We start from the raw sequence: 17,008 nt of genomic DNA, 5'->3' as shown, positions 1-17,008 counted from the left end.
GATGTCCAGCAATCCTGGGTGGTGGAAGGATCTGTGCTGAACTGCTTCCTGCCTCATTCCCAGCCACCACTACATTCACCCAGTGGGCAGTGAGAGGGATGTACTGGCCCTAGCCATGTTTACTGGTCCATGTCTCAATGGTGAGGTGGACGCTGGTACTGACAGAATTTTGCAGTGCACACCGAATTTTCTCCATTACATGTTGGTGCAGGGCAGAGATGGCCTTGTCGGAATTAGAAGGGCCGTAGCCTCATCGAGGCGCTCAGCAAGAGAGGACTGAGCCAGGACCTTCCGGAGGTGATGGATATTGAAGCACAGACAGAGCATGTTCGAATGAACAAACTAGTTTTATTTAAAAAAATATAAAAATAGAAAATGTCTACGGAGAGACAATATGGCACATCTTATTGCTAGAAAGATGAACCGTAAAGATGAACTCTAACTTAGAGACCGCCCTTCTTCTTCAGTAAGGCAGGATGTGAGCAAACAGGTTACATCACACAGGAGGAGCTACATTACTAGACAGAGTTAACTCTCTAACTACTGGATGTTTCTCAATGTGTATGAGGGCTGGCAATTTCCAGCGCGACACCCCTTCTTTGTCAGTCATCAGAGACATAAGGGACATTAGGACATCAAGACATCAATTCACTTGAGGCACATTTTGTTGGCGAGGTATTCATGTTGATCAGCTGGCAATGGCTTATTCAGCAAGTCAGCGATCTGCTCAGTAGTAGGTATGTACTGAATTTTCACGAATCCTTCTTTCACCTTCTCTCTGGTATTTTGATACCGGATGTGAATGTGCCGTGAACGAGCTCCAACAAATTCAGTTTCAGCAATGAATGCAACTGAAACATTATCCTCCATAATAAAAATTGGTAACATCGGGCTTTCCCAAATACTATCAATGAGAGGATTGAGTGAGAGGATTTCGCTTCTTTTTAGCTGGCATTAGGAGAAATCGCTAGTGAGCTTACGGAGTGTAAGCGGGGTCTGTTTCTTCAATAATAACCATCCTCTGCTACCATGTCGGAATTAGAAGGGCCGTAGCCTCATCGAGGCGCTCAGCAAGAGAGGACTGAGCCAGGACCTTCCGGAGGTGATGGATATTGAAGCACAGACAGAGCATGTTCGAATGAACAAACTAGTTTTATTTAAAAAAATATAAAAATAGAAAATGTCTATGGAGAGACAATATGGCACATCTTATTGCTAGAAAGATGAACCGTAAAGATGAACTCTAACTTAGAGACCGCCCTTCTTCTTCAGTAAGGCAGGATGTGAGCAAACAGGTTACATCACACAGGAGGAGCTACATTACTAGACAGAGTTAACTCTCTAACTACTGGATGTTTCTCAATGTGTATGAGGGCTGGCAATTTCCAGCGCGACAGGCCTTGCGTGAAAAGTAATAATGGCTGGGAACGGAGTATTGTGGAACAGCCAATTTAAATAATTTCCTAAAACGTGGTGTCTCCACCAGGCGGTAGGGGAGCATTTCAAATGCCAGCAGCTGTGAAATTCTGGCATTTAGGGCCAGGGCTCGTGGGTGGGATGGGCCAAACCTCCACTTTCTCTCAAAGGTTTGAGGGATGGAAAGCTGATGAATGCTTCCCTGGGACGGTGTAGACATGTTTGGCGATGGTGGTGGTGGTGGTGCTGCCAGTGCTGCTGCTTCCATTGGTGGTAGTGTTGGTGGTGATCCATCATTGTCCCTTTGGGGAGAGACAGGTGATCTTGTTGTTGGGGGGGGATGTTAGCAGTGGCCGAGGCAGCCACAGGAGAAGAGGAAGACCCAGGCATTTGAATACTTTTAAGGTATTGTCTCCACCGAAGGTCATGTTTTGAAATCAGGTGCCTGGTCATGCAGCTGGTGCTGAGATTTCACACTCCCTTGCCTCTCTGCAACACAATTGCAGCATAAGTCTCTACAGCTGTTTCTGAAGAAGATGTGACATACTTTGAACAATAATAATAATAATAATATCACAAGAAAATTGCACAGATGGACTACAAACAGAGGCACAACCACATGGGCCAGATGTATCATTGGAACCTGAGCCACAACTACCATCTATCAGTGGTAAAGAACTGGTGGGATCATAAACCTGAGAAAGTAGTTGAAAACAAGCATTTCAAATCGATAAGGTTTTGAAATACAATACACCTGACCTCACGACTATGGAAAATAAAAAAGTGTGGATCATTGATGCCGCCATATCAGAGGACAGTTGAATTGATGAAAACCAAGAAGAAAAACTTAGCCGATATCATGATCTTAAAATCGAATTACAACAACTCTGGCATAAACCAGTACAGATGGTTCCAGTAGTAATTGGCACATTGGGTGCTGTGCCAAAAGAATTCAGCCAGCATTTGAAAACAATAAACATTGACAGAATCATGACCTGTCAGTTACAAAAGGCCACCATACTTGGATCTTCATGCATCATACGAAATACATCACACAGTCCTAGATGCTTGGGAAGTTTTTGACTTGTGATATTTTGATACGAAATCCAGCATATCAATCTTGTTTGCTGTGTATTACCTTTTTTGTAATAATAATAATAATAATAATAATAATAATAATAATAATAATAATAATAATAATAATAATAATAATAAATGAAAGCTATGGACTGATCAACATCAGAAGGGGCATCTTCCAGGGGGACTCTTTGTCCCCATCGCTATTCATCATCGCTATAATCCCGCTGTCACTCATCCTACAGAAAACAAAACTAGGCTACCAAACTGCTAGGATTTCACCAAAAATTTCACACCTGCTGTATATGGATGACCTGAAGTTATATGGAAAATCAGAAACTGAGATACAGTCACTAACCAACACTGTGCAAATCTTCAGCAATGACATCAGCATGGAGTTTGGCCTGGATAAATGTGCCACAGTGGCACTGAAAAAGGGGAAAATCACTGAAAGTGAGGCCACCAGCCAGAAGCGTACAGATACTTGGGCATCTTGCAACTGGATAATATCAAGCATGGCCATGTGAAAACTGTGATCAGCAAAGAGTACATCCAGAGGACTTAATGCTGAGTCACAATGACTCAGGCTACAACCTGATTGGGCCAGAGCATTGTAAGAAGAAAAACACCTTCGCAGTGGATGTGGTTTTGTTGGGTTTCTTAAATACTTGGTTGATGGTTTAGTTTCTAGTTGGATTGAAGCATTAAGATTGTGTTGTGTACTGGTGGTAAGATAGTTAAACCAGAGTTAGTATAATAGCTACTTGTAAGTAAGGTTTGTTATACCATCATGTACATAGTTAAAGTGAAGTATATTCTGTAAATAGAAGACAAAGGAAAGTATTTTTTTTTAATACACTGAAGAATAAAATTACTTAAACCTGTTCCTGCTGAACTGTCTTCATTATTTATCTACTTTGGTTCCTGAGTTCCTGGCTGAGCATTCTCGCGTCTATCCACTTCCTATCCTTGCTTTTTAAGGTATTTTATCAGAAAAAATTAACAAGGGTGATATATATTTAATTGTTCATGTGACATTTTCTTGAGTACTTATGTCCAAACTGTGCTGTATTCAAGGATTGGTCTAGTGAAAGTGTTATATGCTCTGGTTAGTAGTGTGAGATTACTGGAGCAGAAGCTATGTAGAATTAGGTTAACAACTCTTGAAGCCTTTTTGACAATGTTATTGCAGTGGGCTTTGGCATTAGGTCATTTGATATGAGTATTCCAAGATCTTTTACAGAATGAGGGTTATCTGTAAGGTCTTGTATATTCAACTTGTATTTAATGTTCTGATTCTTTTTGCCAATGTATAGGACATAGCATTTTTGGTTGAGATTTGGAGTTGCCAAATGTCAGTGAAGAGAACGCAATTGCTTGTAATGTGATTGCAAAGGTCATTTATATAGAGTATGAAGAGTGTTGGTCCAAATACGCTGCCTTGGGATATGCCCCTCTTAACCAGAACAGGATTAGATATGGCACTCTCTATTTTGGCAACTTGTTGTCTGTTTGACAGGAACACAGTTATCCAACTATGGAGGGATCCTAAGATGACATAGGATATGAGTTTTAGTTTGTCATGAACCATTGAGTTGAAGGCTTTATAGAAGTATATGTAAATTGCATCTATTTATTCGCCCTGATCAAGGTGTTAGTCCATATGTTTTTGCAGTGAAGGAGTTGCAGGTTGCAAAATAATTTTTTTTCTTAAACCAAATTGTTTGTTAGAGAATAGGTTGTTAGTTTCTAGGTGGAGGGTAATTGATTGGTTTATGATTGATTCCATGACTTTGCATGGGATTTCCTTTTTTGAAGATGGGGATGACCATTGCTTGCAACCATAGCTTTGATAGTGAGCTGGTCCTGAATGATTTTTCAGAGATTATGCTTAGTGGTTCTGCTATGGCTGTGGAGAGCTTTTTTAGGAAGTATGCACATAGACCATCAGGCCCAATTGATAAAGAAAGTTTAAGGTCACATAGTGCTTTTCCAACATTGTCTTCTGTGAAGTCTATTTGGGTTAAGTTGTTTTGAGTATATGAGGTGTGATTATTGAATTTTGGGGATGAGCCATTGCTGTTTACAAAGACAATTCTAATCATAATTCAACTTAAATATAAGATGAATTATGATTAGAATCACTCAGGGAAAGGTTAAGAGGGAGGAAGAGGAAGTAGAAGGGGAAGGAAGAAGGGAAGGAGTGGAGGGAAGTACGCAGGGGGAGAGTGGAAAAAGAAAGTAGAAGGAGGTGATGGAGATAGAGGGTGGGGAGTGTAAAGAAGTGAGGAGAAACAGATAAATATTATAAAATAGGTGCAAAATAGGAGATTGATTCATGATAGATTGGATTAAAATGTATACTGTAATTATGTATGTTTTTGATATGTTTTAAGGTACATGAATAGATGACACCAAGCAGGCAGGAATAGCCAACATCCCAGAACATAAGCTCAATAAACAGAAGTTGAGCATTGGACCCTATTTTACAAAATGAAATACAATAGTGAGCAAAGTAAAGTTCTACATTTAGACAAGAAAAACCATATACACAGCTTCCCTCCCTCCGTGCATGAGCACACAGATCTGAAAACCAGCTGGCCAGGGGAAGGCATACACACATGCACGGTGGAGCTGAACTGGAGTGATTGCTCACATGATTGCAGAGAGGGCTCTATATGCCACCTATGATGAGTGTGGCATTGGTTCACCATCCCAAGTATAGAATTTTTTAACTGAGTAGGCGATTGGACTAGAGAACCTCCAAGATCCCTTCCAACACTGATTCTATGAAAGTGCATGGGGGGAAATGTAGCAAGGAACTATGTTTACGCCCTCATATTCACTGAAACATTTTTTTTTTTAGGGAAGCAAAAATGTTTCCATCTTTGTCATGTTTAACTTCCTCTCATCTCAAAACCTTTTTTCTTCATTCTATGTTTACTGTGACTCATTTTACTCTTACTATTTCATTAAAAGAGTGAAACTTGAAATTTAAAGATTGCAATTTCCTCTTCTTATAATTATCAAAAAGACTATTATTAACTTTGTTGTGCCTCAACACGTAGACAAACAAATTATTGTACTTGGCAGAGTGGACCATTAAATAATCAGAATGCTCTTTTAGCACTGTTTGCATTCTAAGATTTATCATAGAATGGAAGTCATGTGAGGAGCAGAGATTCAATTCAATCTCATCCAATTTTGGGAATTCTTAAGAATTTTATGGTAATAAGAGAATCTTTGTCAAACTTGGTTAAATATTAATTATGATGATATTGAATCTTCTCCTACTGCTATTGTCACATATGGTTTGTAATAATCAACCAATAAAATGCAGCATCCAGGATCCTATTCCAATTGATCACAAATATTTTCAGCCAGGTGAATTAATCATTGGTGGTATAACTTCTTTTGTTTTCATAACTAGAGATGTTGGAAGCTTTGACAAGGATCCCCATCATTCCCTTGTGGGTGAATCTCTGTAAGTAATTATTTTCTTCCTACAATCTATATTAATCTTGATAAAATTGTTAAATACTTATTCTATGCAATAGAATTCACCATAGTGATTAAAAATAATCCTTTAGATCCATTTTTAAATTAGATTATATTTTTCAGTCGATCCATTTCTCTTGTACATCAAGGACATCAAGGACCTATGTTTGTTAAATCATTTTTTAAATTCAGATTCAAGTCTTCCAGATTTCATAACTACTAAATTCAGACAAGAATGTAATTTCTCCACCCTCCTATTGGTCCCTTTTCTTGGGATGGCATTACAAGATCAGATTTTAAAACTGACTATGCAGAAGACTTGAAATTGCATTGAATTTAGGAATAATGCTGTTCAGTCACATATGCAGCATATTTTATTTGTGTAAATGAGGCCTTTCTTCCAGGAATAATATTCTGATAAATTCAAATATTTTTCTGGGGAAAATATTTGACAGACAGAAGAACCATAATTCCTATTGTCCTTTTATTGACAAAATTCTTATTCTGCCATTCTTACTCCACTTTATTATTTTCTTTCAAATTTCTCCATTTTGGCAGAGATCACCATTGGTACAAATACTATATAAATATCACTTATTTTTACAGATAGTTTAGGGAAGAAAAACTCTTTGATTTGTAGTTAAATTATTGTATTCTTATATTCAAAAGTTCTGAATTACAAATAAAGAAATAAAAAGTTATGAAGCGTTTATGGTTCCATAAAATTCATTGTTGTTTCCAGTCTCTACACATATTTTGTTGACATCAGACTAAATTCTAAATATAGGCCTTTTTTTCATTGTTTGAAGTCATTTAAATTAAAATGAAACCATTTCTAGTGTAAGAAGTGTAGTATAAGAAAAAGTAACTAATTCAATTTTTTTCTCAGATGATGAAGCTAATGACCATGTTACATGCTTGGCAATTATGCTGGTCAACTTTATATAACTAGAATTGCTTAAAATTAGCACAAAGAGGAAAAAGTGTATTATTCCTCTTAAAAATAATTCCACAATATTTACACTGGTAAGAGTACATACCAGTGGTAGGTTCCTACCAGTACGGTAGAGGACTCTGCATCAGTAGTGGCTGCCAGCTTGCACAATTTGTGTGCGACTGCTCCTGTGCCAATCCGTTGGGTGGCATCATTTTTTCCTTGATTTATTTGGCTTTTTTGCTTTCTACGCATGCGCAGAAGCAAAATTTCAAAGGAGACATTCACGTACATAAGGGACATGCATGTGCATGCACCTGAATAAAGAGGATGTGCATGCAGCACACCTGTTTGCAGGTAAGTTCAACCTGCCACTGGTACATGCTATCTATCTATTGACCTGAAAAAGTGAGTATTACTTTCTAAATGATTATTTTGAGAGGGCCAATTTTTTTCCTATGGAGTTAGTATCACTGCTTTTTATAGATGCAAAATTCCATGTGCCACAGAATGTTGCAGAGTCCTGACTCAATATTATCAGCATATCTTAACCGTGTTATTTTCTGTGAAGAAACAGGTAAAATAATAAGAAATTATAAGATTCTGTTCAGAATGAAAATCATGTGAGGAAGAGAGAGATTCAGTTCAAGCTTGTGCAATTTTGGAAAATCTAATTATATTACCTAGAAATTATAGAAGCTTTGTCAAACTGGGTTTAATATTTATTATGATGATATTGATTCTTCTTCTACTGCCATTGCCATATATGAGTTTTAAGACACAACCAAAAAATGCAGCAATTCAAGTTTCTATCTCAATTGATCACAAATATTTCCAACCAGATGATCTAGTTATTGGTGTCATCACCTCTTTTATCTTCACAACTAGAAATGCAGAAAGCTTTGTGGAAGATCCATATCATTCTCCTGTTAGTGAATCCCTGTAAGACATAATGTTATTTCAATAGCCTATATCCACGGGTGCCAAAAGTTCCATGTGGAACCATATCAGTGGGCATGCATGCTCAGGTCCGGCGCACATGTGCATGCCGGGTACTTGATTTTCAAGCCTTCTGGACAGTGAAGGGCTGCCAAAATTTTTACTACCACACTGTGGGCGTGGCTTATGCAGGATGCCCTGCATTTTCTTTCAACATCTTTCAGTGCAAATTGGGTGTTCTGGGGTGGAGCTCCATTTTTGCTATCCCACTTCATTCTCCCCCCATCTGGGCAGTAGTCCATATCTGCTTTTGGGCCACTGGGAGGGGATGGGGAAGGCTTGGTTTTTGTTCTGGGAGGTTTCCAAACTTGAACTGGGCCATTTCTGGACTCCAGACTGCCTCCAGTTAGGCTGGGGAAGGCTTTTTCCACCCTCCCCAGGTTCCTAGAAAGGCTCTGAAGTCTGGGAAGAGAAAGAAACCCCGGAACATCTGGTTCAATCAGAAGTCAGCAAATGGAACATTTCTCACCTAGAGAGAACCTCCGGAAAGGGAGGGCCATTTTCACTCTCCCCAGGCGCCTTGAAAGGCTCTGGAGTTAGGGCAGAAGAAAAAAACAAGCCCTCTGGTTCAACCAGAAATTGGCAAATGGCCCATTTTCTTCCTCTGTAGGGGGCAGGAAGGCTGTTTTTGGCTTCCCCAGGCTCCTAGAAAGGCTCTGAAAATGGGTGTACCATTGCATGCCAGGAGGGGGGTCATGTGTTTATGTGCAGGGGGTGCATGGAATTATGGGTGCAATCAGTAAAGGGCTACCAAAATTTTTACTACAGTGAAATGATGGAAACATCTCACTTAGAATTTTGAAAGCACATTTTGAGCATTGTCATAAAGGTGCCTCCTGATTAAAATGGCCTCTCACAAAATAATCACTTATTCAAAGGCAACAATCTAAAGTGTTCCTTGTTACTCTCACAGCCTAAGTGAACATCCCAAAATGCTCCATTACACATAACAGTCTTAATCCTCCTTCCTGCAGACTACCAAAGAAAATCAAGGTTTCTGACAAAACATTAGGTTTCAAGTATTATTCATTTTATTTTCTAGAGTAGGGGCTCCCCAAACTTGGCAACTTTAAGACTTGTGAATTTCAACTCCCAGAATTCTCTAGCCAACAATGAAGATCTCTATTCTAGAGAATACTATAGCCATTCAGAAAGGAGGCAGAAACCCAGATCACATAGAATTAATTTCACATCTTATCTCCTTATACTTTTTCTAGACATTTTGTTTGTAGCAGAATTGAAGGCTTTGGGTTTTTTAAAATGTTTTCAGGAAGAATGCAGAGGCTGCCCAAAAAAGACACCTTGCATTTTCTTTCAACACATTTCAGTGCAAACTGGGTGCTCTGGGGTGGAGCTCCATTTTTGCTAGCCCACTGCATCCCCCCACATCCGGGCAGCAGCCCATCCCCGCGTGTGATTATGCAGATGTGTGCACCTCCCATCCCACCCTTTTGGATTGTGAACCAAAAAAAAGTTTGCCATCACTGGCCAATATCAATCAAGGTAGAATTATTTAGTATATCCATTCTAAGTGTCATAATGAACTATGATTAAAAAATAATTTCTAACTTTCAATACTGGAAGGAACCAACAGCTATAACCTTTGTTCCTTAAATAAAATTAGAAGAAAATTAAACTAATAATTGCTAGTAGATTCTAACAAAAAAAAAAGGATCCCTCCAGTCCCTTTGCTTGAGATAGAAACTGTAGTCTCTAAAACAAACTACACAAATAATGTGATTGAACCATAGGAATATTTCTCTTTAGTCAGAGACATATTTTATCTCAATAAATTAGACATGCAGTTTTCTTGCAGAGATAATATTTCTCCCCAGATTATTAAAAGAAACTACCTCCTGTGTACTTACTTAAGACAATGCTAATGTTACATATCTGACAATGTCTCTGGACAGCTTCACATAATTGGAATTCATTGCAAACAGCAAAGAGATTTTTAAAAAATCCTTGTGATTATTCTTCTGAAATATATTTCTGCTATTTTTTTAATGAGTAACAACATATCAATCAATTAGTGTGAAGGGGTGACTATCACTTTCTAAAACAATTTTTAATGGAACTAAACCTATTAATCAGATTATATAAAAGAGCCATTATTGGTTTCTAAGCCCTTTTTTTAAAAAAGGGGGGATAGCCATATTGCCCTTTTTAGATGCACAATTTCATTTGATACAGTATATAATTCTCTTTGCAGAGTTCTGACTAAGTATTATCAGCATATTTTGACTATGATATTTGCTGTGAAGAAGATCAACGAAGAGCACCAACTCTTACCTAATATCACCCTGGGCTTTCGAATCTGTGATAGATATGCTGGCTATCATGCCAAAATGGATTTTTTCTCCAGTCAGAACAGATTTGTTCCAAATTACAAGTGTGGCTTTGAGAACAAACTCATATCAGTTGTTGGCACTATTGATCCTGGAGTCTCTTTGATAGATATTTTAGACACTTACAAATTCCCACAGGTAAGATGAATTGGATTTTTCTTTTCAGATTGTAGTTGAAGGAAAGGCAATAAAATATATGGTAATTATTTTTGTGCACATTTCTGTATGGAGCTTACTTAAGAAAATATATTTGATGTTACATAAAATATCTTTGAGTATCAATAATAAACTATGAATGAACATTAAAAATTCCATTTAAGGTGCTGTTGTGGTGAGAAAAACAATTTAATATTTCTGAATTTTATATAATAATAATAGTAATAATAGAATAGAATAGAATATTAGAGAACAGAACAGATTAGAATAAAATTTAAATCTTTATTGGCCAATTGTGACTGGACACACAATTTGTCTTTGGTGCATATGCAGCAGCAACAACAAAAACAGAGTTAGAAAGTGCCATGGAGGTCTTCTAGTGCAAGCCCCTACTTCAGACAAATGGTTATCTAACATCTTCTTAAAAACGTCCAGTGTTGGAACATTCACAACTTCTGTAGGCAAGTTTTTCCACTCATTAATTGTTCTGTCAGGAATTTTCTCCTTAGTTCTAAGTTGCTTCTCTCCTTGATTAGTTTCCACTCATTGCTTCTTTGGGTAGGCAAAGTTGGCTGTTCTATAACTTGTGGACTTCAACTTCCAGAATTCCCGAGACAATCATGCTAGTTCAGGAATTCTTGGAGTTGAAGTCCACATGTCATAGAAGAACCAACTTTGTCTACTCCTGACCTAGAGCCTTACAGTCGGGAATTAGGCCCAGTTACAATACTGAAACTGCTTTGGTTACTCTAATAGATTATCTCTGCCAAGCCCAAGATAGGGGGCACTCCTCTATCTTGGCACTCCTTAACCTCTCAGTCTATACCATTGACTATGATATTCTTCTGCAATGACTGGAGGAGTTTGAGAGTCAGAGGCACCGTTTAAGGTAGTTCTCCTCCTATCTCTCTGGTCAGTCATAGTGGGTATTGGCAGGGGTACAGAAGTAGTCCCTAGGCCCATCCTTCATGGTGTGCCTCAGGGGTTGGTCCTCTCACTCCTATTTAAAATCTACATGAAACCACTGGTGAGATCACTGAATGGCATGAGGTGAGATTCCATTCAGCATTACATCTCTACCCCATGTCAATTCAGTGAAGCAGTAGACATGATGTGTTGATGCTTGGAGGCTATGAGGGTCTGGATCACTGTTCCCTCTAATGTGCATGGCGCGCTGGCAAATAACTAATGCAGCACAGTGTTTTCCAAGCCTGCACAGTAGAGCTAGTGCTGTTTCTCCCCACCCGACAGCTGATCTGCCCCTCCCAAACTGTCAGCAGGGGAGAAACCCCCATGGGCTCTGATCGCTGCCCAGCTTCTCCAGCTCTGTCTGGGGCTGTGACCTACTGAAGGCAGAAGATTGGAGTGGAGGCTGATGGAGGCCAGGCCCCTTGTGCTGATCACAAGAGTGTATCCAGATACACAGAGTGTATCTTCCCCTCAGCTGCCACCTCACTCCCCGTATCACTTGCCTGGCAGAGGGTGTTTCTCATGGGGTCCCTGCCAACACCACCCCCAGTTTGGATTGGGGCAGCTAGTTGCCATGGGCATCTGAAATGGGGGCGCTGCTGGCAGGGACCCCATGAGAAATGCCTGTTGCTGGGCAAGTGACATGTGGCGCACGGTGGCAGCTGAGGAAAAGCAGGCATGCATTGGCACTCTGTGTATCCAGACACTCGAGAAAGCCCGCAGGGCGGCCTTGATTGGTGTGAGGGCTGCATCAGTCCTCTCCCCAATCCTGCAGCCCAAGAGAGATGAAATTGAAAGAAAAACAGAAATAAAGGTGAGAGAAATGAGAGCAAAAAGGGAGGAGAAACAAATGACAGAGACAAGAGGGGGAGGGAGACGTACACAGAAATGAGAAAGACTTGGAGAGAAAGAAAAAGAGAGGGAAAAGAGAGAGAGAGAAGTGGAGAGAAAGAAAGAAAAGGGAAAAAGAGGGAGGGAAAGAGAGAAGTGGAGAGGAAGGAAGGAGGTAGGGAAGGAGGGAAGGAAGAAGAAATGGAAGGAAGAAGAAAGAAAGGAAGGTAGGAAGGAAGGAAGGAAAATGTAGAGAACAAGGAAGGAAGAAAGCAAGGAGGAAGAATGAAATGAATGGAGGGACAGAGGAAGGAAAGACATTTGGGGGGGTGTAAATTTTTTTTCTCTCGACATACATTCAAACAATACAGTGTACCATCTAATTTTCCATGAATAAAATGCAGTATTTTGTTAGTAACTAATATCAATCATCAAAAAAGTTGCAAAAGGTTTTTTTCTAATTTTGTCATCCAGTTACATACATTTTCTTTTAATTAAATTCCCTCCTTAATGTTCCTTCAAAAAGTACAACACCAATTATATTTCTAACTTATTAACCATTATGCCAAAATGCTTCCTTCTTTCTTTATACATTTTTCTGCAAATCAAGAAAACCTTGGCTATTTAATAGAAAATTAAAAACAAAACATAAACATATACAAATTTCAGACTCCCCCCCTCTAAATAGTACATTTACCTAATTATTATTTTTATTTTATTATTTATTTATTGGATTTGTATGCCGCCCCTCTCCATAGACTCGGGGCGGCTAACAACAATGCTAAAAACAGCATGTAACAATCCAATACTAAAACAACTAAAAAACCCTTATTATAAAAACCAAACATACACACAAACATACCATGCATAAATTGTAATGGCCTAGGGGGAAGGAATATCTCAACTCCCCCATGCCTGGCGGTATAAGTGAGTCTTGAGTAGTTTATGAAAGACAGGGAGGGTGGGGGCAGTTCTACTCTCCGGGGGGAGTTGGTTCCAGAGGGCCGGGGCCGCCACAGAGAAGGCTCTTCCCCTGGGGCCTGCCAAACGACATTGTTTAGTCGACGGGACCTGGAGAAAGCCAACTCTGTGGGACCTTATCAGTTGCTGGGATTTGTGTGGTAGCAGGCAGTTCCGGAGGTAATCTGTCCAATGCCATGTAGGGCTTTAAAGGTCATGACCAACACTTTGAATTGTGACTGGAAACTGATCGTCAGCCAATGCAAGCCACGGAGTGTTGAAGAAACGTGGGCGAATCTTGGAAGCCCCATGATGGCTCTTCCGGCTGCGTTCTGCATGATCTGAAGTTTTGGAACATTTTTCAAAAGGTAGCCCCATGTAGAGAGCATTGCAGTAATCGAACCTTGAGGTGATGAGGGCATGAGCGACTGTGAGCAATGACTCCCTGTCCAAATAGGGCCGCAACTGGTGCACCAATGTCAACTGTGGATCGAGGAGGATGCCCAAGTTGCAAACCCTCTCTGAGGGGGTCAGTAGTTTCCCCCCCCCCAGGGTAATAGACAGACAGATGGAATTGTCCTTGGGAGGAAAACCCACAGCCACTCCGTCTTGTCTGGGTTGAGTTTGAGTTTGTTGACACCCATCCAGGCCCCAACAGCCTCCAGGCCCTGGCACATCACTTCCACTGCTTCGTTGACTGGACATAGGGTGGAGATGTATAACTGGGTATCATCGGCGTATTGATGATACCTCACCCATGCCCTTGGATGATCTCACCCAGCGGTTTCATGTAGATATTAAATAGCAAGGGGGAGAGGACCGACCCCTGAGGCACCCCACAAGGGAGAGACCTAAAGGTCGACCTCTGACACCCCACTAACACTGACTGTGACTGACTGGAGAGGTAGGAAAAGAACCACTGAAGAACAGTGCCCCCCACTCCCAACCCCTCCAGCCGGCACAAATTTAAAAATTATTTCAGCCCATCTAACATTTAGCCAATTAATTCTTATCTACATTTCTTACTTAATTATTAATATTACATTTCGATCAATTTGAGAAAAGAAAAAAGGGAAAAATTCTAAATATTCTCTATTTTCAATCAATTAAAAATCATTAATATCATTAATTTCCCCAACAATTCTAAATTCAATTCCATTTATGCATTAATCCAAATCAGTAGCACCTACTACATATCTTATTATAATCAATACTTTTAACTTTACTAAAACAGATCAGCAATTCCTAAATTCATATATCTAAATAGAAAAAATAATTAAAGTTAAAAAAGAGCAAACAAAACAATACTCCAAGTTTAATCAACCCTTCTCAAACTCCAATTTCTTTAATCTGAGTAGAACTTTGAACCGAACACTTATGATGATGGCAATGTCCCAGGGTTATGTGAACATCTTTTGGGATCTTCTGACAAGCAACTACAGGGATTCACTTAATGACTGTGGCAAGAAAGGTGGTAAAGTGAGGCAGAACTCACTTAATAACTGTCTTACTCAGGAGATAGAAACATTGGCCTCCGTTGGGGTCAGAACAGATGTCGAGGATTATCTGTCTGACCAGTGCACTCTTTTAGAAGCAGATCAGCAGATCAGGAGTCCATTTTGAAGCTCCATAGAAAACATCTAGGGGGGAAGGCAGGTTGTCCTCGACTTACAATGGTTCATTTACTGACCGTTCAAAGTCGCAACGGCCCTTAAAAAAGTGACTTATGCACCCTTTTCACACTTAGGACCTTTGCAGCAGCCCGATGATTGCAGGATCAAAACTTTGCTGCCGTTTCATATTTATGACTGTTGCTATGTGTCCTGAGGTCACGTGACTCCCTTTTGTTTCTAACCAATCCACAGCCAGGCATGAAAATGTGACACTCAGACATTATATTTTTCCCCCAACACCAAAAAAAAAATTAGAGGGAACATTGGTCTGGATGGGAGTTAACAGACTCAAACGCAATCCTGATGAGACTGAGTGGGCATTGCCTCCCAAGGACTGTTCCATCTGCCCATCCTTGACTTTGGGGGAGGGAGATCTAGATGAACCATGAGGTCTTTTTCTGCCATCAATCTTCTATGTTTTTATAAGATATTAACCCCATCAGAGAGGGTCTGCAATCTGGGGCTCCTCCTAGGTCCGCAGCTTAGATTACAACAACATCTCTCAGCTGTGGCTAGGGGGACCTTTGCACAGGTTCACCTAGTGCATCAGTTGCGTCCCTATCTGTATAGGGAGTCTCTTCTCACAGTCACTAATGCCCTTATCACCTTGAATTTTGACTATTGCAATGCACTCTATATGCACTTGACAGTTGCAATGCACTCTATAAGGGGCTACACGTGCTGTTGTGAATGTACCTAGGTACATCCACATTACTTCAACACTGCACAATCTGCATTGCCTTCCAATCAGTCAGTGGACACAATTTAACCCTGTTGCTTTGTTCAAAACCACTATACACTTGTACTGTTTACGAGTCTCTGTGACTCACACCAAAAATTCTTTATTTTAAGTGCTTATATTTGGTCAATTTGAAAACTTCTTTCCCTTGGAAACTAGGTTGAGCATATATGCTCACAATGAAATAAAAATTGAAATTAAAAAATAATGCTTATTGGTTTATTTTGCTCATAAAAGTCTGCCCCACCCCCTTTTTGTGAATTTGTTTTCAATTTATAGATAGTTTTGCCTGCAAACAACATACAATTTTACTAAATTTGGTATGGAATTACTAGTTTGAACATTTCTGAACATAATGATATGAAAATTGAACTGAAAAAAATGATGCTTATTTGTTTATTTTGCTCATAAAAGGGCCATGCCCGCCTTTTTTCAAGCATGTCATTTAAATATTTTTCTAGGCCCCTAATTCCAAATATTTTCAATCACTTTCTGAACATAATGAAATGAAAATTGAACTGAAAACATTGAGGCTTATTTGTTTACTTTGCACATAAATGTCCCCCCCTGCTGTGTTCAATTATTTCAATTTATATAAAAATTATGCTGTTAGTTTCAAAATTACATACTTGTTTTTAGTAAAATGGATTTCTTTCATAAAATTAGTTGTCTGGCTATCATGGGCTTGCTTTTCAAAAGGATATTCCCAATATTTCTAGCCAAATCTATATAAAAAGTGAAAATAATGGCACACAGCAAGGCCGAGGGGGGTGGCCCTTTTGTGACCAAAATAAACAAATAAGCATCATTTGTTTCAGTTCATTTCTATTTTTCTTATGATCAGTAATGTTCAATTTAGTATATCAAAATTTTGGGGGGAAATTCCTTAGAGATTTGTAGCCTACAAATATAAACTGACACGAAATGCTCAAAAAATGGGGGGGGGGCTTTTTGATCAAAATAAAAATATAAGCATCAATTTTTTTCCAGTTCAATTTTCATATCATTATGTTCAGAAATGTTCAAACTAGTTTCCCAGTGAAAAACATTTTCAAAAAGACCAAATTTAAGTACCTAAAAAATTATTTTTGGTCCGGGTCGTATATGACCAGAAATATACTCAACGTGAGGTTTTTTTGCCCAGAAAAATGTTAGCCCCCCCCAAAAAAATATTTTTTATAATGATCAGCAGTTTTAAATTGAGTAAATGAATGCCTAAAATATTAAAAATATTTCGGGTTTGGAGCCTTAAACAAATTTAAAATGAAAATGGTTGCAAGCACCCGGTGGGGAGGCCTTATTTCTGATTTTAAAAAACCAATAAGCATCATTTTTTTCAGTTCATTTATATTTTTCTTATGATCAGGAATGTTCAAACTAGTAATTCCACACCAAATTTTGTAAAATT

At 39.1% G+C, this 17,008-nt stretch overlaps 1 protein-coding gene across 1 annotated transcript in view; it reads left to right on the top strand.

Annotated features, from left to right (window-relative positions):
- Window positions 1-1,634: 1,634 nt before the first annotated feature.
- Window positions 1,635-17,008, top strand: part of LOC139155307 (vomeronasal type-2 receptor 26-like) — a 39,422-nt gene continuing 24,048 nt past the window's right edge. The window contains exons 1-4 of the mRNA XM_070730428.1: window positions 1,635-1,734; window positions 5,924-5,977; window positions 7,768-7,867; window positions 10,137-10,410. Of these exons, the coding sequence (XP_070586529.1) occupies window positions 1,635-1,734; window positions 5,924-5,977; window positions 7,768-7,867; window positions 10,137-10,410 (528 nt within the window). The remainder of the gene's footprint in view (window positions 1,735-5,923; window positions 5,978-7,767; window positions 7,868-10,136; window positions 10,411-17,008) is intronic.

The sequence above is a fragment of the Erythrolamprus reginae genome, unplaced genomic scaffold (assembly GCF_031021105.1).
Source record: "Erythrolamprus reginae isolate rEryReg1 unplaced genomic scaffold, rEryReg1.hap1 H_1, whole genome shotgun sequence".
NCBI lineage: Eukaryota > Metazoa > Chordata > Lepidosauria > Squamata > Dipsadidae > Erythrolamprus > Erythrolamprus reginae.
The sequence above is the reverse complement of the archived record's forward strand: the minus strand, read 5'-3'. Positions and strand labels throughout refer to the sequence as shown.